Consider the following 26,124-nt stretch of genomic DNA (forward strand, 5'->3'; position numbering starts at 1 on the left):
CCACAGTCAGCGTCATACATTGGCACGCCTATGGTACCCGACTTCACCCAAGAGAACCGGGCCCAGTATACAGAACTCCGCATGTGTCTGGAGACCATGTTGGTGGATGTATTGGATGAACGCCATAAATACGCCATCCTACTGAAGCACTTAAAGGTACCCCGCGCACATAATATAGCGCTCGCCTACGCGACTTCCACCACCCCATACACAGCAGCGCTGGTAGCATTGGACCAGAGGTATGGGCGCATATGGGATTACGTGATCCAGGAGATCCGACACATCGACCGCTTACCCCCAGCAATAGACAATCGAGCACTGGACGACCTGTCCATCAGAGTGCAGTCCCTGGTAGGGATGTTGGGAGCGCAGAGAGAGAAGGGGAGGCATGAACTTTACGCCAACTCAAATGTGGAAAGGATCTTGGAGAAGCTGCCGCCCACTCGACAGGAGCGTTTTAGGCGGCAGAGAGACCACCGAGACCCGAATGGCCCCGAACCGAACCTCCTCGATCTAGCAGACTTCCTGGCGAGAGAAGTCAGCAGCCTACGCCTAGATACATTCGGACGGAGCACCCCTGGCTCCAGAGAAGGAACCAGACGACTAAATGATGGAAGAAGATCGGTGACTGTGATGCACCAATCGGAGTCAGTACCGAGCAGCAGGAGCCACAGTACCCCCTCCAGAACGGAGAAGTGGAAGATAGTGTGCCCCTACTGTGAGAAAGAACACTGGCTAGCGCAATGTGACTCCTTCCCCAAGCTGAACGCGGAGGAAGCAAGTCAATGGATAAAGTCCAACAAGCGCTGTTTTCGCTGTGCGCGCTCACACATGGCAGCCGAATGCCGCTTAAAGAAAAGGTGCACCAAGTGCGATGGAGCCCATCTGGACATACTTCACGACAGTAACAGACGGCGCCCTTCACCCGCACCATCCAGCAGCAAAGCGAGCGTCATGTACATCGATCCCGCCAGCAGCAGTGGAGCCCGAGTACTCCTAAAAGTAGTGCGTGTGACACTAAGCTACCAGAATAAAGTCCTGGACACTTACGCCGTCCTCGATGACGGGTCAGAGAAGACCCTTCTGCTCGCCTCCGCTGCGGCCCAGCTAGGGCTGCGGGGAAGCGAAACCCAAATGACAATTCGGACAATAAGACGAGATTTGAAGACGATAAAGGGCGAGAATGTCTCATTCTCTATCGCAGCAAGCGGCCAGCCTGAGCGACGGTACCAGATTACAGACGCTTTCACCAGCCAAGAAATAGGACTGTCGCGGTACACATACCCCGTCGCCAAGCTGATGGAGAAATATGCACATCTGCGCAAGTTACCGATCCCGCTCATAGACAATGCTATGCCGACCCTGTTGATAGGCTCCGACCATGCAGACCTCATTGTCCCGATAGACCGGGTTCATACCGGACCCCGAGGCTGTCCTGCAGCAGTCGAGACCCGTTTGGGATGGACTCTCCAAGGCCCGCTCGCCAAATCTCTCAACCGAAGTACAGCCACTAGATGTCTCCACTCCCGAGTCACAGAGGGAGAAACCGCACTCCTGCAACACGTAGAGCGGCTATGGACCTTGGAACAAATGCCCTTTAAGAACGGAAAGAAAGACATTCGCTCTAAAGATGACATTTACGCCATTCACCTCCTCGAGACAGGGACCAAGAGAGTCCCGGTCAACGGCGTGTTGAGATACGCCACGCCACTCCTGCGGCGAGAAGGAATGCCTACTTTCCACGCCAAGACAGACGCCACAGAACGGTACCTGCTGAACACGGAGCGGCGCTTAGCCAAGAACCCCGCCCAAGAGAGTGTATACCGCGCCGAGATTGAGAAGCTCATCACAGCGGGACACGTCACAAAGATGGACATTAAAGAGGCTGACCAGACCACTGAATCGTGGTACGTGCCTCACCACAAGGTCCATCACAACGGTAAAGACCGCATAGTATTTAACTGCAGCTACCAGATCGGATCCCAAAATCTGAATAAAGAGTTACTGCCCGGTCCCACACTCGGCCCCTCCCTACTCGGCGTTCTACTCCGCTTCCGCCAGGAAAAGGTGGCCATCAGCGGGGACATTAAAGGAATGTTCCTGCAGGTGAGATTAGTAGAGGAGGACAAGCCCCTGTTACGGTTCCTATGGAGAGAGAAGCCAGGAGATGAGCACCCAGCCATCTACCAATGGGAAGTCCTCCCCTTCGGAACGACGTGCAGCCCCTGCTGTGCTACATTTGCACTACAGAAACATGTAGCAGAGGACCCAGCAGCGGACGAAGAGGTCCGACACAGCGTAAAGAACAGCTTCTACGTAGACAACTGTCTACAAAGCCTTTCAACCCAGGAAGAAGCCGAGGCTCTCCTGATTAAACTCCGCGCCTCATTGATCAAAGGCGGCTTTGATCTCAGGCAGTGGGCCAGCAGCGATCCGCAAGTACTGCGCAGCCTCTCCTCCGAGGACAAGGCAGCCAGCAGCGAGACCTGGATGGCTACAATCCCGGGAGAAGCCCAGGAGATGACCCTGGGATTGGTGTGGCGATTCAAAACAGATTCGCTTCACTACAGACACAAGCCCCTGACTACGGAGCAGGGAAGGCCGGCGGCGGCGCCGACCACCAGACGGAGTGTGTACACAACACTCGCCCGACAATATGACCCGCTAGGATGTATTCTACCGTACACCACCAGGGCAAAAATGATTGTACGAGCATTGTGGGACAAGGACCAGGGCTGGGACGACCCCATTCCTGCACACCTTGCATCCACCTGGAGAGAGTGGGAGATGGAGCTCCACTCACTCCCAGGCGTTAATATGCGCCGAAGCTACTTCCCACCCACGGTGAGGCCAGAGACATGTAAAATGGACTTACACGTCTTCAGTGACGCCTCAGAGGTCGCATACGGATCAGTAGCCTACTTGCGGGCCCAAGAAGAGGGGGGAGAGATCTACACAGCATTTGTCCTCGCCCGCTCAAGAATAGCCCCACGCAAGCAACAATCTATCCCACGTCTAGAGCTCTGCGCAGCCCTAGCCGGAGCGCACCTAGCCACGCTCATCCAACGTGAGCTCACCATACCGGTGTCTAGAACAATCCTGTGGTCAGATTCCACGACAGTACTCGCCTGGATCAAATCGGACTCATGCAAGTACAAAGTCTTCGTGGGAGTCAGAGTCACCGAGATTCAAGACTTAACCGAAGAGTTAACCGGAGAAACAGAGTGGCGCTACGTTGATACAAAACAGAACCCAGCTGACGTCATCACCCGGGGAATGCCCCTAGATGACCTCACCCGTCGCAATGTCTACAGTGACGGCCCAGCATTCCTAAAGCTCCCGGAAGGAGAGTGGCCCACGCCTATCCTGAGGGAAGCCAGTCAAGAGGAGGCTGAGAATAAGAAACCTATGTTCTGTGGATTGAGCACTGTTATCTCCGCAGACCCCAACATAGATGATTGCACTACCATAGAGAGTGCACAACAAAGGACATTCCTACTGCACTACCTACCGTCTCTACAGACCCGCCAGAAGTGGGTAAAGGAGAGAGACAATTTGACAGAAGGAACAGTCGTCATGATTATTGATCAATCACTGCCCCGAGCTATGTGGCCGGCCGGCCGCGTAAGCAAAGTGATCACCGGTGCCGACGGCAAGGTCCGAGCAGCTGAAGTGCTTGTCCAGGGTCGCACTTACACCCGTCCCGTGGCGAGGCTCATAGAACTGCCCCGACTCCCAGACACAATCGATGATGACCATGACCCTATAACCCTATGACTTTGTGAAGTTGACTGACCCCTACAGCAAACCCTTATGTGTAAATAGACAACGCGATTAATCTGTCTCTGCTTAACTGATTAGGTCTGGGACCAATCAGGGGGTGGCTGTTGTGAAGGGCCAGATTAAACCGAATATATATATTTATTTATATATATATATTTAATTGTATTTGTATATTCTCTAATATTCCCTGATATCCCTTGTATATTCCTTGTACAATATGCATTGAATATCCATTCTAGCCTACTGAACATCCCATAATAGTCTCCATTCTACTATTGGTCGAGACCTTGGTGCCAGGCTGCCATACCCCCCAGACCCAGTTCAAACGTACCGCTCAACATGTACGAACAAGTCCTAGTTCCGCGTAGGAATCTGGCTACCGCACCACTAATGGTACTATTTGTTCATAGTGCGTATATATACTGCGCTACTAAAGTAGGACTTTCTTTTAGTCCAGTTTCTTACCCTCCAATAGAGTGACAGACGTAAAGCCTCCCCGCGACGCCACGTGTGGGAGTAAGGCCAAGTTCGGCCTACCATCGGTATTGAGACATCGTGTATATTAATATTTGAATAGTCATATTTGGCACTATATCGTCGAGTTGGACGTAGTCTATTAAGCTAATAATAGTCTATTCATATGTAGTGCTTCGTGCGGTGAGAATACTATCGTAGTCAGTACCCCCATCGTTTCGGGTAGAACTGGCTGCTTATCCAGGGTGGCCGACCCCATGTGAGGCTGCACCCGAGGAGCCCCAGAGCCGACGAGCGAGTGGACCTGCATACCGGATTATTCTACCGACGACAGCCCGCCTTCCCAGGCACGGATTATGCTTTGTATACAGTGATTATTCTATGGATAAAGACCAACACTGCCGTGTGTTGGAAACCCCCCCCGGAGAGGACGACAGGTGAGGAGACGCTCTACACGACGAGGTCGCTTCACGTCTCTCCATCGTGGACCGGAGGAAGCCGGCCCACAGAGAGTCCAACTGCTTTCATCTGTGGATCGAGGATCGCTGAGGCACCGAGCCGCACAACCGTGGGTTCTCCCAGGATACCCTCGGCCAGACGGATACAGCCAGACTCTACCCCCCCCCCCTTTCTCCAGTTGTCTTACAAGCGACCGGAACCCCCCCTAGTGTATCCAGTTCTATAATCATTAAAGTATCATTGCTATTATTCCTTAAATATTCCAGGTTGTATATTTACCGCCTGCGCCACCAGAGATTGGACGTTCTCTATTGATATACCAACGAATACTCATTTGCCATAAAAGTGCATCCTATTTCAAATCATAAATGTAATTAAGTGATTGCTCTACATACCTTTTGCTATGTATTAATTATTATTAAACGCAGACTTTCGACTTGGTACATTTGTGTTGGATCGTTTCATCTACGTGGGAGTGTTTACCATAATTATTTATGCCTAGTACTGGGTGGCCAGAGTCTAAAGTACAAGAGGTAGTGGTAGTAAGTATCATATCTAACAATACAGTCAGGGAATTGTACCCCTCAGTTACAAGGTAGATACTGTAGGATATTACCAGGTAGTTACTGTAGGATATTACCAGGTAGATACTGTAGGATATTACCAGGTAGATACTGTAGGATATTACCAGGTAGTTACTGTAGGATATTACCAGGTAGTTACTGTAGGATATTACCAGGTAGTTACTGTAGGATATTACCAGGTAGATACTGTAGGATATTACCAGGTAGTTACTGTAGGATATTACCAGGTAGATACTGTAGGATATTACCAGGTAGATACTGTAGGATATTACCAGGTAGTTACTGTAGGATGTTACCAGGTAGTTACTGTAGGATGTTACCAGGTAGTTACTGTAGGATATTACCAGGTAGTTACTGTAGGATATTACCAGGTAGATACTGTAGGATATTACCAGGTAGATACTGTAGGATATTACCAGGTAGATACTGTAGGATATTATCAGGTAGTTACTGTAGGATATTACCAGGTAGTTACTGTAGGATATTACCAGGTAGATACTGTAGGATATTACCAGGTAGTTACTGTAGGATGTTACCAGGTAGTTACTGTAGGATGTTACCAGGTAGTTACTGTAGGATATTACCAGGTAGTTACTGTAGGATATTACCAGGTAGATACTGTAGGATATTACCAGGTAGATACTGTAGGATATTACCAGGTAGATACTGTAGGATATTATCAGGTAGTTACTGTAGGATATTACCAGGTAGTTACTGTAGGATATTACCAGGTAGATACTGTAGGATATTACCAGGTAGATACTGTAGGATATTACCAGGTAGATACTGTAGGATATTACCAGGTAGATACTGTAGGATATTATCAGGTAGTTACTGTAGGATGTTACCAGGTAGTTACTGTAGGATATTACCAGGTAGATACTGTAGGATATTACCAGGTAGATACTGTAGGATATTACCAGGTAGATACTGTAGGATATTACCAGGTAGATACTGTAGGATATTACCAGGTAGATACTGTAGGATATTATCAGGTAGTTACTGTAGGATATTACCAGGTAGTTACTGTAGGATATTACCAGGTAGATACTGTAGGATATTACCAGGTAGTTACTGTAGGATATTACCAGGTAGATACTGTAGGATATTATCAGGTAGTTACTGTAGGATATTACCAGGTAGTTACTGTAGGATATTACCAGGTAGATACTGTAGGATATTACCAGGTAGATACTGTAGGATATTACCAGGTAGATACTGTAGGATATTATCAGGTAGTTACTGTAGGATATTACCAGGTAGTTACTGTAGGATATTACCAGGTAGATACTGTAGGATATTACCAGGTAGATACTGTAGGATATTACCAGGTAGTTACTGTAGGATATTACCAGGTAGATACTGTAGGATATTACCAGGTAGATACTGTAGGATATTACCAGGTAGATACTGTAGGATGTTACCAGGTAGTTACTGTAGGATATTACCAGGTAGATACTGTAGGATATTACCAGGTAGTTACTGTAGGATATTACCAGGTAGATACTGTAGGATATTACCAGGTAGATACTGTAGGATATTACCAGGTAGATACTGTAGGATATTACCAGGTAGATACTGTAGGATATTACCAGGTAGATACTGTAGGATATTACCAGGTAGTTACTGTAGGATATTACCAGGTAGATACTGTAGGATATTACCAGGTAGTTACTGTAGGATATTACCAGGTAGATACTGTAGGATGTTACCAGGTAGTTACTGTAGGATATTACCAGGTAGTTACTGTAGGATATTATCAGGTAGATACTGTAGGATATTACCAGGTAGTTACTGTAGGATATTACCAGGTAGTTACTGTAGGATATTACCAGGTAGATACTGTAGGATATTACCAGGTAGTTACTGTAGGATGTTACCAGGTAGATACTGTAGGATATTACCAGGTAGATACTGTAGGATATTACCAGGTAGTTACTGTAGGATATTACCAGGTAGTTACTGTAGGATATTACCAGGTAGATACTGTAGGATATTACCAGGTAGTTACTGTAGGATATTACCAGGTAGTTACTGTAGGATGTTACCAGGTAGATACTGTAGGATATTATCAGGTAGATACTGTAGGATATTACCAGGTAGATACTGTAGGATATTACCAGGTAGTTACTGTAGGATATTACCAGGTAGATACTGTAGGATATTACCAGGTAGATACTGTAGGATATTACCAGGTAGTTACTGTAGGATATTACCAGGTAGATACTGTAGGATATTACCAGGTAGATACTGTAGGATATTACCAGGTAGATACTGTAGGATATTACCAGGTAGATACTGTAGGATATTACCAGGTAGTTACTGTAGGATATTACCAGGTAGATACTGTAGGATATTACCAGGTAGATACTGTAGGATATTACCAGGTAGATACTGTAGGATATTACCAGGTAGTTACTGTAGGATATTACCAGGTAGATACTGTAGGATATTACCAGGTAGATACTGTAGGATATTACCAGGTAGATACTGTAGGATATTATCAGGTAGATACTGTAGGATATTACCAGGTAGATACTGTAGGATGTTACCAGGTAGTTACTGTAGGATATTACCAGGTAGATACTGTAGGATATTACCAGGTAGATACTGTAGGATATTACCAGGTAGATACTGTAGGATATTACCAGGTAGTTACTGTAGGATGTTACCAGGTAGATACTGTAGGATATTACCAGGTAGATACTGTAGGATATTACCAGGTAGATACTGTAGGATATTACCAGGTAGATACTGTAGGATATTACCAGGTAGATACTGTAGGATATTACCAGGTAGATACTGTAGGATGTTACCAGGTAGTTACTGTAGGATATTACCAGGTAGATACTGTCGGATATTACCAGGTAGTTACTGTAGGATATTACCAGGTAGATACTGTAGGATATTACCAGGTAGTTACTGTAGGATATTACCAGGTAGATACTGTAGGATATTATCAGGTAGATACTGTAGGATGTTACCAGGTAGTTACTGTAGGATATTACCAGGTAGATACTGTAGGATATTACCAGGTAGATACTGTAGGATATTACCAGGTAGTTACTGTAGGATATTACCAGGTAGATACTGTAGGATATTACCAGGTAGTTACTGTAGGATATTACCAGGTAGATACTGTAGGATATTACCAGGTAGATACTGTAGGATATTACCAGGTAGTTACTGTAGGATATTACCAGGTAGTTACTGTAGGATATTACCAGGTAGATACTGTAGGATATTACCAGGTAGTTACTGTAGGATATTACCAGGTAGATACTGTAGGATATTACCAGGTAGATACTGTAGGATATTACCAGGTAGTTACTGTAGGATGTTACCAGGTAGATACTGTAGGATATTACCAGGTAGTTACTGTAGGATATTACCAGGTAGTTACTGTAGGATATTACCAGGTAGATACTGTAGGATATTACCAGGTAGATACTGTAGGATATTACCAGGTAGATACTGTAGGATATAACCAGGTAGATACTGTAGGATATTACCAGGTAGATACTGTAGGATATTACCAGGTAGATACTGTAGGATATTACCAGGTAGATACTGTAGGATATTACCAGGTAGATACTGTAGGATATTACCAGGTAGATACTGTAGGATATTACCAGGTAGATACTGTAGGATATTATCAGGTAGATACTGTAGGATATTACCAGGTAGATACTGTAGGATATTACCAGGTAGTTACTGTAGGATATTACCAGGTAGATACTGTAGGATATTACCAGGTAGTTACTGTAGGATATTACCAGGTAGATACTGTAGGATATTACCAGGTAGATACTGTAGGATATTACCAGGTAGATACTGTAGGATATTACCAGGTAGTTACTGTAGGATATTATCAGGTAGATACTGTAGGATATTACCAGGTAGTTACTGTAGGATATTACCAGGTAGATACTGTAGGATATTACCAGGTAGTTACTGTAGGATATTACCAGGTAGTTACTGTAGGATATTACCAGGTAGATACTGTAGGATATTACCAGGTAGTTACTGTAGGATATTACCAGGTAGATACTGTAGGATATTACCAGGTAGTTACTGTAGGATATTACCAGGTAGATACTGTAGGATATTACCAGGTAGATACTGTAGGATATTACCAGGTAGATACTGTAGGATATTACCAGGTAGTTTTCAAGTTTCAAGTTTTCAAGTTTCTTTAATAGTTGTCATACAGAAGTACAGAATACTTTTGTACAAAATGCTTCTTACTGTTGCGCTCCAGAGACTGTGCATGACAAGATAAGTATGAAATAAAGACATAGTAAAAATTAGAAGTAAAAAAAGAGGTCACAGTGTTCAGTTTAGACATATGTACAATGTTCGTAGACGTAGTTACCATACAATATACAATACTGTGCAGTGTACTAATATACAATACTATATAGTGCAAGGCATAAATGGACGAGGTGCAGTTTAGGTACAATTCACAGTAGGTGTACGAGTTGTAGTGCAAATCCTTTATCAATAAATATAAAGTGTAAGTGTGTTTGTGTGATCTAAAGTGTGGAGAGTGGGTGCTGCAGTGTGTTGTTTGTTTGAGTGAGTGTGTGCGTGTGGGTGTGTGTGCTGTGTGCATTTGATGGTTGTTGCATAGTGATTATTGTTTGTTTAGCGATTATTGTTCGTTTAGCAGCCTGATGGCCTGGGGATAGAAGCTCCTTCTGAGTCTTTCTGTGCTCGCCATAAGACTCCGGTATCGCTTGCCTGACGGCAGCAGTTCAAAGAGGCAGTTGTTCGGGTGGCTCGAGTCCTTAATAATTCTCTTAGCCTTCCCCTTGCACCGCTTGTTGTAAATGTTCTGGAGGGTGGGAAGCCCCCCTCTAATTGTGCGTTCGGCTGAACGTGTCACTCTTTGTAGTCTGCTACGGTCTTGTGCAGTGCTATTCCCAAACCAGGAGGTGATGTTGCCGGTCAGGATGCTCTCTATTGTACATGAGTAGAAGTTCCTAAGGATCTTCTGACTGACTTGGAACTTCCTTAGGCGCCTGAGGAAGTAGAGGCGTTGTCGTGCCTTCTTCACAACACTGTCAATGTGTGTGGTCCATGTCAAGTCCTCGGATATGTGGGCTCCGAGGTACTTGAAACTGTTCACTCTCTCAACTGGTGCCCCGTCGATGCTGAGGGGGCTGTAGTCCTTGACCCCCGACCTCCTGAAGTCCACAATCATCTCTTTTGTTTTGCTGACGTTCAGGGAGAGGCAGTTCTCCTGACACCACTGTGACAGGTTCTCTACCTCTTCCAGGTAGGCCCTTTCGTCGTTGGCAGAGATCAGGCCCACCACTACTGTGTCATCAGCAAATTTGATGATGGTGTTGTTGTTCCGCTGTGCTACGCAGTCATGTGTGTACAGGGAGTAGAGGAGGGGGCTCAGAACACAGCCCTGGGGGGCCCCTATGTTGAGCGTGATGGATGAGGAGGTGCAGTTGCCGGCTCTTACCACCTGGGGTCTGCCCGTCAGGAAGTCCAGGACCCACTGGCACAGGTCATAGTTCAAGCCCAGGTCCCTGAGCTTGGCTATGAGTTTGGAGGGGACTATGGTATTGAATGCTGAGCTGTAGTCGATGAACAGCATTCTCACATAGTTCCCCTGCCTCTTGTCCAGATGTGATGCTGCTGTGTGCAGCACATGGGCTATGGCGTCCTCCGTGGACCTGTTGGGGCGATATGCAAATTGCAGAGGGTCCAGGTTGATGGGGAGGGAGGAACAGATGTAGCCCTTCACTAGCTTCTCAAAGCACTTCATGGCTATGGAGGTGAGGGCTACAGGGCGGTAGTCGTTGAGGCAAGCGGGCGTAGATTTTTTGGGTACAGGGATGATGGTGGACTTCTTCAGACAGGTGGGGATGACGGCCTGTTCCAAGGACAGGTTGAAGATGTCAGTGAATACCGGGGCCAGTTGGTCGGCACAGACTTTTAGGACGCGGCCGGGGATGCCGTCCGGTCCTGCTGCCTTCCTGATATCCACTTTTTTAAAGATCCGTCTCACCTCATGCTCTGTTACCCTGAACACTGAGTCTCCATCAGCAGACCCCCCCCCCCCCATTGCCGTGGTTTGTAGGCTGGTGTTGTTATTCACAGCCTCAAACCTCGCATAGAAGGAGTTGAGATCATTTGCTAAGGAGATGTCACTGTTCAGTTTGAGGGGGGTTCCTTTGTAGTCTGTCATTGTTCTGAGGCCCTGCCACATGCCTCTAGAGTCAGCCTGTTCAAACTGAAGTTCAACTTTATCCCTGTAACGCCGTTTTGCCTCTATTACTGCTCTCCTGACGTTGTATCTTGCCATCTTGTGTTCTTCCATGTTGCCTGTCACCAGCCCGGTGTTGTATGCTGATGTGCGCACTTTCAGAGCCTCACGGACGGATTTGTCTACCCAGGGCTTTTGATTTGGGTAGATATTAATTTTGGTGGTGGGGATTATTACTTCTACCTGAGTACAGACATAGTCAATCACCGTTTCGGTGTATTCGTTAATATTGGCTGTGTTATCACGGAATACACTCCATTCTGTGCTTCCCAGCACTGCTTGGAGTGACTCCACTGACGTCACGGCCCAACGCTTAACCTCTCGCGAGACCACCGGCGTTCGCTTGAGACTCTGTTTGTACTTAGGCAAAAGAAAAATGGCGGCGTGATCGCTTTTACCGAATGGACTAAGAGCCTGTGACTTGTACCCATTCTTAAATTGCGAGTATACATGGTCTAATATGTTCTCGCCTCTGGTGGGACAGGTCACATGCTGATAGAAATTCGGCAGCACCGTTTTAAGACGCGCGCTGTTGAAATCCCCCAAGACCAAAATGGCAGCGTCAACATTAGCTGCCTGGAGTTTGTTTACCTCGTCGTGAAGTTTTGAAAGTGCGACCCCAGTGTTCGCGTGTGGTGGAATGTACACTCCGATGAGGATGATGGACGTTAACTCTCTTGGGAGGAAGAAGGGTCGACATTTTATCGTGATAAACTCCAGGTCTGGGGAGCAGTGGTTAGACATTTCCTTTGTGTTGCCTAAATCGCACCACTCCTTGTTTATCATGAAGGCAATGCCGCCTCCTCTCGTCTTTAGTGACTCTAATGCCGTCCGGTCTTTGCGGAGAACGAAGAAATGGTCTGCCGGTTCTATTGCATGATTCGGGACATCTGGACTCAGCCAAGTTTCTGTGAAACAGAGGACGTTACAATCCCGAATGTCCCTCTGGAATTGGATCCTTCCTCTGATGTCGTCCAATTTGTTTCCTATCGATTGCACATTGGCCAACAATATGCTGGGCAATGTGGTTCTGTGTCGTTTGGACCTCAGTCTGTTCCGGACCCCGGCTCTCTTTCCTCGTCTTCGCGGCGGCTTCTGGTGGTCTTGGCCATGGCCGGCATAACAAAGGATCTCGGCGGGCCATTTCTGCTGTTCAGCGATCCGATCCAGAGAGCAATCCAAACGGTAAGTTTTTCTTAATCCAATGTCAATGATTGACTGACGGTCATACACATATAATGCACCAACAGTTGGTGCAAATAAAACTCCTAATACTATAAAAATTAACAAAATAAAGCACAGTCTCGTCGGAGCGATCAGAAAGGCAGCCATCAGAGCAGCGCCAGTTGATATGTTGCATAGATACTGTAGGATATTACCAGGTAGTTACTGTAGGATATTACCAGGTAGTTACTGTAGGATATTACCATGTAGTTACTGTAGGATATTACCAGGTAGTTACTGTAGGATATTATCAGGTAGATACTGTAGGATATTACCAGGTAGATACTGTAGGATATTACCAGGTAGATACTGTAGGATATTACCAGGTAGTTACTGTAGGATATTATCAGGTAGATACTGTAGGATATTACCAGGTAGTTACTGTAGGATATTATCAGGTAGTTACTGTAGGATATTACCAGGTAGATACTGTAGGATATTATCAAGTAGTTACTGTAGGATATTACCAGGTAGTTACTGTAGGATATTACCAGGTAGTTACTGTAGGATATTATCAGGTAGTTACTGTAGGATATTATCAGGTAGATACTGTAGGATGTTACCAGGTAGTTACTGTAGGATATTACCAGGTAGTTACTGTAGGATATTACCAGGTAGATACTGTAGGATATTACCAGGTAGATACTGTAGGATGTTACCAGGTAGTTACTGTAGAATATTACCAGGTAGATACTGTAGGATATTATCAGGTAGTTACTGTAGGATATTACCAGGTAGTTACTGTAGGATATTATCAGGTAGATACTGTAGGATGTTACCAGGTAGTTACTGTAGAATATTACCAGGTAGTTACTGTAGGATATTATCAGGTAGATACTGTAGGATGTTACCAGGTAGTTACTGTAGGATGTTACCAGGTAGATACTGTAGGATATTATCAGGTAGATACTGTAGGATATTACCAGGTAGTTACTGTAGGATATTACCAGGTAGTTACTGTAGGATATTACCAGGTAGTTACTGTAGGATATTACCAGGTAGTTACTGTAGGATATTACCAGGTAGTTACTGTAGGATATTATCAGGTAGATACTGTAGGATATTATCAGGTAGTTACTGTAGGATGTTACCAGGTAGATACTGTAGGATATTACCAGGTAGATACTGTAGGATATTACCAGGTAGTTACTGTAGGATATTACCAGGTAGTTACTGTATGATATTACCAGGTAGATACTGTAGGATATTACCAGGTAGTTACTGTAGGATATTACCAGGTAGTTACTGTAGGATATTACCAGGTAGTTACTGTAGGATATTACCAGGTAGTTACTGTAGGATATTACCAGGTAGATACTGTAGGATATTACCAGGTAGATACTGTAGGATATTACCAGGTAGATACTGTAGGATATTATCAGGTAGATACTGTAGGATATTACCAGGTAGATACTGTAGGATATTACCAGGTAGATACTGTAGGATATTACCAGGTAGATACTGTAGGATATGACCAGGTAGTTACTGTAGGATATTACCAGGTAGTTACTGTATGATATTACCAGGTAGATACTGTAGGATATTACCAGGTAGATACTGTAGGATATTACCAGGTAGATATTGTAGGATATTATCAGGTAGATACTGTAGGATATTACCAGGTAGATACTGTAGGATATTATCAGGTAGATACTGTAGGATATTACCAGGTAGTTACTGTGGGATATTACCAGGTAGTTACTGTAGGATATTACCAGGTAGTTACTGTAGGATATTATCAGGTAGATACTGTAGGATATTACCAGGTAGTTACTGTAGGATATTACCAGGTAGTTACTGTAGGATATTACCAGGTAGATACTGTAGAATAGTACCAGGTAGATACTGTAGGATATTACCAGGTAGTTACTGTAGGATATTACCAGGTAGATACTGTAGGATATTATCAGGTAGTTACTGTAGGATATTACCAGGTAGTTACTGTAGGATATTACCAGGTAGTTACTGTAGGATATTACCAGGTAGTTACTGTAGGATATTACCAGGTAGTTACTGTAGGATATTACCAGGTAGATACTGTAGGATATTACCAGGTAGTTACTGTAGGATATTACCAGGTAGTTACTGTAGGATGTTACCAGGTAGATACTGTAGGATATTACCAGGTAGATACTGTAGGATATTACCAGGTAGATACTGTAGGATATTACCAGGTAGTTACTGTAGGATGTTACCAGGTAGATACTGTAGGATATTACCAGATAGTTACTGTAGGATATTATCAGGTAGATACTGTAGGATGTTACCAGGTAGTTACTGTAGAATATTACCAGGTAGTTACTGTAGGATATTACCAGGTAGTTACTGTAGGATATTATCAGGTAGATACTGTAGGATGTTACCAGGTAGTTACTGTAGAATATTACCAGGTAGATACTGTAGGATATTATCAGGTAGTTACTGTAGGATATTACCAGGTAGTTACTGTAGGATATTATCAGGTAGATACTGTAGGATGTTACCAGGTAGTTACTGTAGGATGTTACCAGGTAGATACTGTAGGATATTACCAGGTAGATACTGTAGGATATTACCAGGTAGATACTGTAGGATATTACCAGGTAGTTACTGTAGGATGTTACCAGGTAGATACTGTAGGATATTATCAGGTAGTTACTGTAGGATATTATCAGGTAGATACTGTAGGATGTTACCAGGTAGTTACTGTAGAATATTACCAGGTAGTTACTGTAGGATATTACCAGGTAGTTACTGTAGGATATTATCAGGTAGATACTGTAGGATGTTACCAGGTAGTTACTGTAGAATATTACCAGGTAGATACTGTAGGATATTATCAGGTAGTTACTGTAGGATATTACCAGGTAGTTACTGTAGGATATTATCAGGTAGATACTGTAGGATGTTACCAGGTAGTTACTGTAGAATATTACCAGGTAGTTACTGTAGGATATTATCAGGTAGATACTGTAGGATGTTACCAGGTAGTTACTGTAGGATGTTACCAGGTAGATACTGTAGGATATTATCAGGTAGATACTGTAGGATATTACCAGGTAGTTACTGTAGGATATTACCAGGTAGTTACTGTAGGATATTACCAGGTAGTTACTGTAGGATATTACCAGGTAGTTACTGTAGGATATTACCAGGTAGTTACTGTAGGATATTATCAGGTAGATACTGTAGGATATTATCAGGTAGTTACTGTAGGATGTTACCAGGTAGATACTGTAGGATATTACCAGGTAGATACTGTAGGATATTACCAGGTAGTTACTGTAGGATATTACCAGGTAGATACTGTAGGATATTACCAGGTAGTTACTGTAGGATATTACCAGGTAGATACTGTAGGATATTACCAGGTAGTTACTGTAGGATATTACCAGGTAGATACTGTAGGATATTACCAGGTAGTTACTGTAGGATATTACCAGGTAGATACTGTAGGATATTACCAGGTAGTTACTGTATGATATTACCAGGTAGATACTGTAGGATATTACCAGGTAGATACTGTAGGATATTACCAGGTAGATACTGTAGGATATTACCAGGTAGTTACTGTAGGATATTACCAGGTAGTTACTGTATGATATTACCAGGTAGATACTGTAGGATATTACCAGGTAGATACTGTAGGATATTACCAGGTAGATACTGTAGGATATTATCAGGTAGATACTGTAGGATATTACCAGGTAGATACTGTAGGATATTACCAGGTAGATACTGTAGGATATTACCAGGTAGATACTGTAGGATATTACCAGGTAGATACTGTAGGATATTACCAGGTAGATACTGTAGGATATTACCAGGTAGTTACTGTAGGATATTACCAGGTAGTTACTGTATGATATTACCAGGTAGATACTGTAGGATATTACCAGGTAGATACTGTAGGATATTACCAGGTAGATACTGTAGGATATTATCAGGTAGATACTGTAGGATATTACCAGGTAGATACTGTAGGATATTATCAGGTAGATACTGTAGGATATTACCAGGTAGTTACTGTAGGATATTACCAGGTAGTTACTGTAGGATATTACCAGGTAGTTACTGTAGGATATTATCAGGTAGATACTGTAGGATATTACCAGGTAGTTACTGTAGGATATTACCAGGTAGTTACTGTAGGATATTACCAGGTAGATACTGTAGAATATTACCAGGTAGATACTGTAGGATATTACCAGGTAGTTACTGTAGGATATTACCAGGTAGATACTGTAGGATATTATCAGGTAGATACTGTAGGATGTTACCAGGTAGATACTGTAGGATATTACCAGGTAGATACTGTAGGATATTACCAGGTAGATACTGTAGGATATTATCAGGTAGATACTGTAGGATATTATCAGGTAGATACTGTAGGATATTACCAGGTAGTTACTGTAGGATATTACCAGGTAGTTACTGTAGGATATTACCAGGTAGATACTGTAGGATATTATCAGGTAGATACTGTAGGATATTACCAGGTAGTTACTGTAGGATATTACCAGGTAGATACTGTAGGATATTACCAGGTAGTTACTGTAGGATATTACCAGGTAGATACTGTAGGATATTACCAGGTAGTTACTGTAGGATATTACCAGGTAGTTACTGTAGGATATTACCAGGTAGATACTGTAGGATATTACCAGGTAGATACTGTAGGATATTACCAGGTAGTTACTGTAGGATATTACCAGGTAGATACTGTAGGATATTACCAGGTAGATACTGTAGGATATTACCAGGTAGATACTGTAGGATATTACCAGGTAGTTACTGTAGGATATTATCAGGTAGTTACTGTAGGATATTACCAGGTAGATACTGTAGGATATTACCAGGTAGATACTGTAGGATATTACCAGGTAGTTACTGTAGGATATTACCAGGTAGATACTGTAGGATATTACCAGGTAGATACTGTAGGATATTACCAGGTAGATACTGTAGGATATTACCAGGTAGATACTGTAGGATATTACCAGGTAGATACTGTAGGATATTACCAGGTAGATACTGTAGGATATTACCAGGTAGATACTGTAGGATATTACCAGGTAGATACTGTAGGATATTACCAGGTAGTTACTGTAGGATATTACCAGGTAGTTACTGTATGATATTACCAGGTAGATACTGTAGGATATTACCAGGTAGATACTGTAGGATATTACCAGGTAGATACTGTAGGATATTATCAGGTAGATACTGTAGGATATTACCAGGTAGATACTGTAGGATATTATCAGGTAGATACTGTAGGATATTACCAGGTAGTTACTGTAGGATATTACCAGGTAGTTACTGTAGGATATTACCAGGTAGTTACTGTAGGATATTATCAGGTAGATACTGTAGGATATTACCAGGTAGTTACTGTAGGATATTACCAGGTAGTTACTGTAGGATATTACCAGGTAGATACTGTAGAATATTACCAGGTAGATACTGTAGGATATTACCAGGTAGTTACTGTAGGATATTACCAGGTAGATACTGTAGGATATTATCAGGTAGATACTGTAGGATGTTACCAGGTAGATACTGTAGGATATTACCAGGTAGATACTGTAGGATATTACCAGGTAGATACTGTAGGATATTATCAGGTAGATACTGTAGGATATTATCAGGTAGATACTGTAGGATATTACCAGGTAGTTACTGTAGGATATTACCAGGTAGTTACTGTAGGATATTACCAGGTAGATACTGTAGGATATTATCAGGTAGATACTGTAGGATATTACCAGGTAGTTACTGTAGGATATTACCAGGTAGATACTGTAGGATATTACCAGGTAGTTACTGTAGGATATTACCAGGTAGATACTGTAGGATATTACCAGGTAGTTACTGTAGGATATTACCAGGTAGTTACTGTAGGATATTACCAGGTAGATACTGTAGGATATTACCAGGTAGATACTGTAGGATATTACCAGGTAGTTACTGTAGGATATTACCAGGTAGATACTGTAGGATATTACCAGGTAGATACTGTAGGATATTACCAGGTAGATACTGTAGGATATTACCAGGTAGTTACTGTAGGATATTATCAGGTAGTTACTGTAGGATATTACCAGGTAGATACTGTAGGATATTACCAGGTAGATACTGTAGGATATTACCAGGTAGTTACTGTAGGATATTACCAGGTAGATACTGTAGGATATTACCAGGTAGTTACTGTAGGATATTACCAGGTAGATACTGTAGGATATTACCAGGTAGTTACTGTAGGATATTACCAGGTAGATACTGTAGGATATTACCAGGTAGATACTGTAGGATATTACCAGGTAGTTACTGTAGGATATTACCAGGTAGTTACTGTAGGATATTACCAGGTAGATACTGTAGGATATTACCAGGTAGATACTGTATGATATTACCAGGTAGTTACTGTAGGATATTACCAGGTAGATACTGTAGGATATTACCAGGTAGATACTGTAGGATATTACCAGGTAGTTACTGTAGGATATTACCAGGTAGTTACTGTAGGATATTATCAGGTAGATACTGTAGGATATTATCAGGTAGTTACTGTAGGATATTACCAGGTAGATACTGTAGGATATTACCAGGTAGATACTGTAGGATATTACCAGGTAGATACTGTAGGATATTACCAGGTAGTTACTGTGGGATATTACCAGGTAGTTACTGTAGGATATTACCAGGTAGATACTGTAGGATATTATCAGGTAGATACTGTAGGATATTACCAGGTAGTTACTGTAGGATATTACCAGGTAGATACTGTAGGATATTACCAGGTAGATACTGTAGGATATTACCAGGTAGTTACTGTAGGATATTACCAGGTAGATACTGTAGGATATTACCAGGTAGTTACTGTAGGATATTACCAGGTAGATACTGTAGGATATTACCAGGTAGTTACTGTAGGATATTACCAGGTAGATACTGTAGGATATTACCAGGTAGATACTGTAGGATATTACCAGGTAGTAGGATATTACCAGGTAGTTACTGTAGGATATTACCAGGTAGATACTGTAGGATATTACCAGGTAGATACTGTATGATATTACCAGGTAGTTACTGTAGGATATTACCAGGTAGATACTGTAGGATATTACCAGGTAGATACTGTAGGATATTACCAGGTAGTTACTGTAGGATATTACCAGGTAGTTACTGTAGGATATTATCAGGTAGATACTGTAGGATATTATCAGGTAGTTACTGTAGGATATTACCAGGTAGATACTGTAGGATATTACCAGGTAGATACTGTAGGATATTACCAGGTAGATACTGTAGGATATTACCAGGTAGTTACTGTGGGATATTACCAGGTAGTTACTGTAGGATATTACCAGGTAGATACTGTAGGATATTATCAGGTAGATACTGTAGGATATTACCAGGTAGTTACTGTAGGATATTACCAGGTAGATACTGTAGGATATTACCAGGTAGATACTGTAGGATATTACCAGGTAGATACTGTAGGATATTACCAGGTAGATACTGTAGGATATTACCAGGTAGATACTGTAGGATATTATCAGGTAGATACTGTAGGATATTACCAGGTAGATACTGTAGGATATTACCAGGTAGATACTGTAGGATATTACCAGGTAGATACTGTAGGATATTACCAGGTAGATACAGTAGGATATTACCAGGTAGATACTGTAGGATATTACCAGGTAGTTACTGTAGGATATTACCAGGTAGATACTGTAGGATATTACCAGGTAGATACTGTAGGATATTACCAGGTAGTTACTGTAGGATATTACCAGGTAGTTACTGTAGGATATTACCAGGTAGATACTGTAGGATATTACCAGGTAGATACTGTAGGATATTACCAGGTAGATACTGTAGGATATTACCAGGTAGATACTGTAGGATATTACCAGGTAGATACTGTAGGATATTACCAGGTAGATACTGTAGGATATTACCAGGTAGTTACTGTAGGATATTACCAGGTAGTTACTGTAGGATATTACCAGGTAGATACTGTAGGATATTACCAGGTAGATACTGTAGGATATTACCAGGTAGATACTGTAGGATATTATCAGGTAGATACTGTGGGATATTACCAGGTAGATACTGTAGGATATTACCAGGTAGATACTGTAGGATATTATCAGGTAGATACTGTGGGATATTACCAGGTAGATACTGTGGGATATTACCAGGTAGATACTGTAGGATATTACCAGGTAGATACTGTAGGATATTACCAGGTAGATACTGTAGGATATTACCAGGTAGATACTGTAGGATATTACCAGGTAGTTACTGTAGGATATTACCAGGTAGATACTGTAGGATATTATCAGGTAGATACTGTGGGATATTACCAGGTAGATACTGTAGGATGTTACCAGGTAGTTACTGTAGGATATTACCAGGTAGATACTGTAGGATATTACCAGGTAGATACTGTAGGATATTACCAGGTAGTTACTGTAGGATATTACCAGGTAGTTACTGTAGGATATTACCAGGTAGTTACTGTAGGATATTATCAGGTAGTTACTGTAGCATATTACCAGGTAGTTACTGTAGGATATTACCAGGTAGATACTGTAGGATATTATCAGGTAGATACTGTAGGATATTACCAGGTAGTTACTGTAGGATATTATCAGGTAGATACTGTAGGATATTATCAGGTAGATACTGTAGGATATTACCAGGTAGTTACTGTAGGATATTATCAGGTAGTTACTGTAGGATATTATCAGGTAGATACTGTAGGATATTACCAGGTAGATACTGTAGGATATTACCAGGTAGATACTGTAGGATATTCCCCTTGTAGGCCTACACCGATTTGAGGAGGGCTTTATTTGAGAAAATTCAATTTTTAAATCCGGATTTGTTTTGGCAGTCCGAGAGTTGTATGTTGAGTTGTTTTTTTGTGGAGGAGATCTTCAGTTTTGCAGGATTTTTGGAGAAAGCATGGCACTGGAGAAAACACACTATATCCTATATAATTGTATATTAATTCCTCTTGTTTCTTTGTTTACATACATTGCTTACAGCTTGTTTTATTACGTTTGATTGTGTTTTCTTTTTTTTGTGGCCATCTTGGTCTATATAACTTATTGTCAATGTCAAGTATACTATTATATACTTATTGTTTATGTGTCTTGTAAGCCTGTATGGGCTGGGCATACACCATTACACCTGTATGTAAGACACAAAAAAAAAAAAAAACATCAAATCAAATCAACCAGGTAGATACTGTATGTATGAAATTCTCAGGGTAGATACTGTATGTAGGACATTCTCAGGGTAGATACTGTATGTAGGACATTCTCAGGGTAGGACATTATTTCCCCCTCAAAACTGTTTAAGTGTTTAATTAGACCACAGACTAATTTCCATCCACTTTAAAACAGTGCTGTAACTGATCAAAGACATCGAGTGAGCAAACCGTTAGACCACCAGCTGTGATGAGATGCCCCCTCGGTCACCCTCTTGCCAGGCTGTGCTGAACCTGCCACCAGCTGTGATGAGATGCCCCCTCGGTCACCTTCTTGCCAGGCTGTGCTGAACCTGCCCGCACGGCGTCAGAAACGGGCGCAAACCTTGTGCTGAACCGCATGCTCTGTGTTCTCAGGAGTAATAACAAAGGGATCAGCTGACTTCTACATAGAAACCTACATTCTCATTTACAGCAAAGACCGAAGGAACTGGAAGGTCTACAAAGACGCGCTCAGCAGAGAGACACAGGTAGGCTTTCAAATACGCACTCAGCAGAGAGACAGGTAGGCTTTCAAATACGTGCTCAGCGAGAGACAGGTAGGCTTTCAAAGACGTGCTCAGCGAGAGAGACAGGTAGGCTTTCAAAGACGTGCTCAGCAGAGAGACAGGTACACTGTGAGAAAAAAAACTGCAAAAAAACTGTAAATGTCTGGCATCATTGCCAAATACTTACTGTCAAATTACAGTAAAATCAAATACATTTACAGATTACAACCTTTATTTAATGGTTAATATTTTGATCAAATGTAATTTACTGTATTTTTATGGAATTTACACTTAAAGTAGAAAAACAAAAGTAATCTGTAAAATAATACAGTGAATTTCCTGTGAAAAAAACATTTATTTTTTACAGTGTAGGCTTTCAAAGACGTGCTCAGAGAGAGAGAGACAGGTAGACTTTCAAAGACGTGCTCAGAGAGACAGGTAGGCTTTCAAAGACGTGCTCAGAGAGAGAGAGACAGGTAGACTTTCAAAGACGTGCTCAGAGAGACAGGTAGGCTTTCAAAGACGTGCTCAGAGAGACAGGTAGGCTTTCAAAGACGTGCTCAGCGAGAGAGAGAGGTAGACTTTCAAAGACGTGCTCAGCGAGAGAGAGACAGGTAGGCTTTCAAAGACGTGCTCAGAGAGACAGGTAGGCTTTCAAAGACGTGCTCAGAGAGAGAGACAGGTAGGCTTTCAAAGACGTGCTCAGCGAGAGAGAGACAGGTAGGCTTTCAAAGACGTGCTCAGCGAGAGAGAGACAGGTAGGCTTTCAAAGACGTGCTCAGAGAGAGACAGGTAGGCTTTCAAAGACGTGCTCAGAGAGACAGGTAGGCTTTCAAAGACGTGCTCAGAGAGAGAGAGACAGGTAGGCTTTCAAAGACGTGCTCAGAGAGAGAGAGACAGGTAGGCTTTCAAATACGTGCTCAGAGAGAGAGAGACAGGTAGGCTTTCAAAGACGTGCTCAGAGAGAGAGAGAGGTAGGCTTTCAAAGACGTGCTCAGAGAGAGACAGGTAGGCTTTCAAAGACGTGCTCAGAGAGAGAGAGACAGGTAGGCTTTCAAAGACGTGCTCAGAGAGAGAGAGACAGGTAGGCTTTCAAAGACATGTTCAGAGAGAGAGAGACAGGTAGGCTTTCAAAGACGTGCTCAGAGAGAGAGAGACAGGTAGGCTTTCAAAGACGTGCTCAGAGAGAGAGACAGGTAGGCTTTCAAAGACGTGCTCAGAGAGAGAGAGACAGGTAGGCTTTCAAAGACATGTTCAGAGAGAGAGAGACAGGTAGGCTTTCAAAGACGCGCTCAGCAGAGAGACACAGGTAGGCTTTCAAAGACGTGCTCAGCAGAGAGACACAGGTAGGCTTTCAAAGACGCACTCAGCAGAGAGACAGGTAGGCTTTCAAATACGTGCTCAGCGAGAGAGAGACAGGTAGGCTTTCAAAGACGTGCTCAGAGAGAGAGAGACAGGTAGGCTTTCAAAGACGTGCTCAGAGAGAGAGAGACAGGTACACTGTAAGAAAAAAAACTGCAAAAAAACTGTAAATGTCTGGCATCATTGCCAAATACTTACTGTCAAATTACAGTAAAATCAAATACATTTACAGATTACAACCTTTATTTAATGGTTAATATTTTGATAAAATGTAATTTACTGTATTTTTATGGAATTTACACTTAAAGTAGAAAAACTAAAGTAATCTGTAAAATAATACAGTGAATTTCCTGTGAAAAAACATTTATTTTTTACAGTGTAGGCTTTCAAAGACGTGTTCAGAGAGAGAGAGACAGGTAGACTTTCAAAGACGTGCTCAGCAAGAGAGAGACAGGTAGGCTTTCAAAGACGTGTTCAGAGAGAGAGAGAGGTAGGCTTTCAAAGACGTGCTCAGAGAGAGAGAGAGGTAGGCTTTCAAAGACGTGCTCAGAGAGAGAGAGAGGTAGACTTTCAAAGACGTGCTCAGAGAGAGAGAGACAGGTAGGCTTTCAAAGACGTGTTCAGAGAGAGAGAGAGGTAGGCTTTCAAAGACGTGCTCAGAGAGAGAGAGAGGTAGACTTTCAAAGACGTGCTCAGAGAGAGAGAGAGGTAGGCTTTCAAAGACGTGCTCAGAGAGAGAGAGGTAGGCTTTCGTTACAGCGCTGCGACCGTCCTCCAGGGTGTTATGGTGGACGGCCTTATCAGCTGAGGTTATGTAATGTTGCACAACGGAAGGCAGCTAATGGGGGAAGTGCTTTTATTAGTGGAAGAGTGAAGACAGTAAAACTCTGTTAATGAGTAACTTGGCGTTAAGATGCTTGTTCACTTCAGTTTGATGACTTTTTGTATTTTTAGGGTATGTTTCAGATCGATCTCTGGGATATTTAAGTGCATACAGTCATTTCCGAGATACTAGATCATTTATTTTATTTAGGATAAACATAGTATACACTTTTTTAGAAAAGGAAAAGTCTTATATTATTTATTATATATTATTTATTATTACTATCTTATGTTTTTTCTCCAACATTGCAGCATTATCAATGAGGCAATAGACTATTTGGGCTGGTTGATGATTCAATATGATATAATATTAAACAAATACTAACAAATACTAACAATGCACTTTGCTACTAAGGAATCTACCTTGCCTACATTGATACCTACTGTGCTAATATGTCTCTACTACTATGCACTCAAGACTGTAGCATTAGGCGGTTAGGTGGCCGAGCGGAGATTGCGTTCGTCACCAGCGAATCCGAACAGGCGAATCCAGCTCACAGCTCCGGGGTTGTCACCAGCTTGGCTGGCCGTCTGCACTAATACAATTGGCTGTATTAGAGGGTGGGAGAAGCTGGCGGGGTGGGTCCGGGTCGTTGTAAACAGCGACTCCTACAGTTCGGTCGGGGCGCCTGCTAAGCGCGGATAGGACTCGAGGGGGATAGTGTGGTCCTCCCACACGCTACGCCCTCTCGATGAGAATCCGCGCTGCCAGGTGAAAAGAAGCGGTGATTGGCTGGACGTGTGTCGGAGGAAGCACGTGGTAGCTTCCACTCTCCCAGATGATCTGACTGTGGGGGGTAAGTGCGCAGCGACCAGGAAGGGACTGGGAATTGGCATACGACTAACATTGGGATGGGAGAAAATCGGAGGAAAATGGAGGGGGAAAAAGACCAATAAAAAAAAATAAAAATACTGTAGCATTCAAGTTCAACACTGTTTGAAGAACAGTCTTACTGACCCCTCAGCTGATAGAGTTGTACCCTTCCTGCTGACTTGTTGTACACAACTTGTAAGTCTCTTTGTATAGAAGCGTCAGCTAAATGACTAAATGTAAAGTAATGGTATAATATTTTTCATCAAGCATAAATGATCAATAACTAGCACATACATCAACTCACATTCCTCATGGTATTTGGTCAGAAATATTTGAGAGAATGTCATTTGAAAATTACAGTTTTGGTTTAATGTCACATTACCATGCAGTTCAATGAGGTCAACGTGGATTACATAACCCGTGACTAAACGTACACAAGCAGATGTTGTGATTATACAGTATATCGATAACGAGGAGAAGAGCCCTTCTTCCATATTGCCCAG

At 42.7% G+C, this 26,124-nt stretch overlaps 1 protein-coding gene across 1 annotated transcript in view; it reads left to right on the forward strand.

The window, feature by feature from the left end:
• The window catches only part of LOC311223026 (discoidin, CUB and LCCL domain-containing protein 1), a 116,244-nt gene that overhangs the window by 52,480 nt on the left and 37,640 nt on the right, over positions 1-26,124 (forward strand). Inside the window, exon 9 of the mRNA XM_084307719.1 lies at positions 22,433-22,545. Coding sequence (XP_084163845.1) covers positions 22,433-22,545 — 113 coding nt within the window. The remainder of the gene's footprint in view (positions 1-22,432; positions 22,546-26,124) is intronic.

Source organism: Notolepis coatsorum (genome assembly GCF_963971535.1).
Source record: "Notolepis coatsorum genome assembly, chromosome: 2".
NCBI lineage: Eukaryota > Metazoa > Chordata > Actinopteri > Aulopiformes > Paralepididae > Notolepis > Notolepis coatsorum.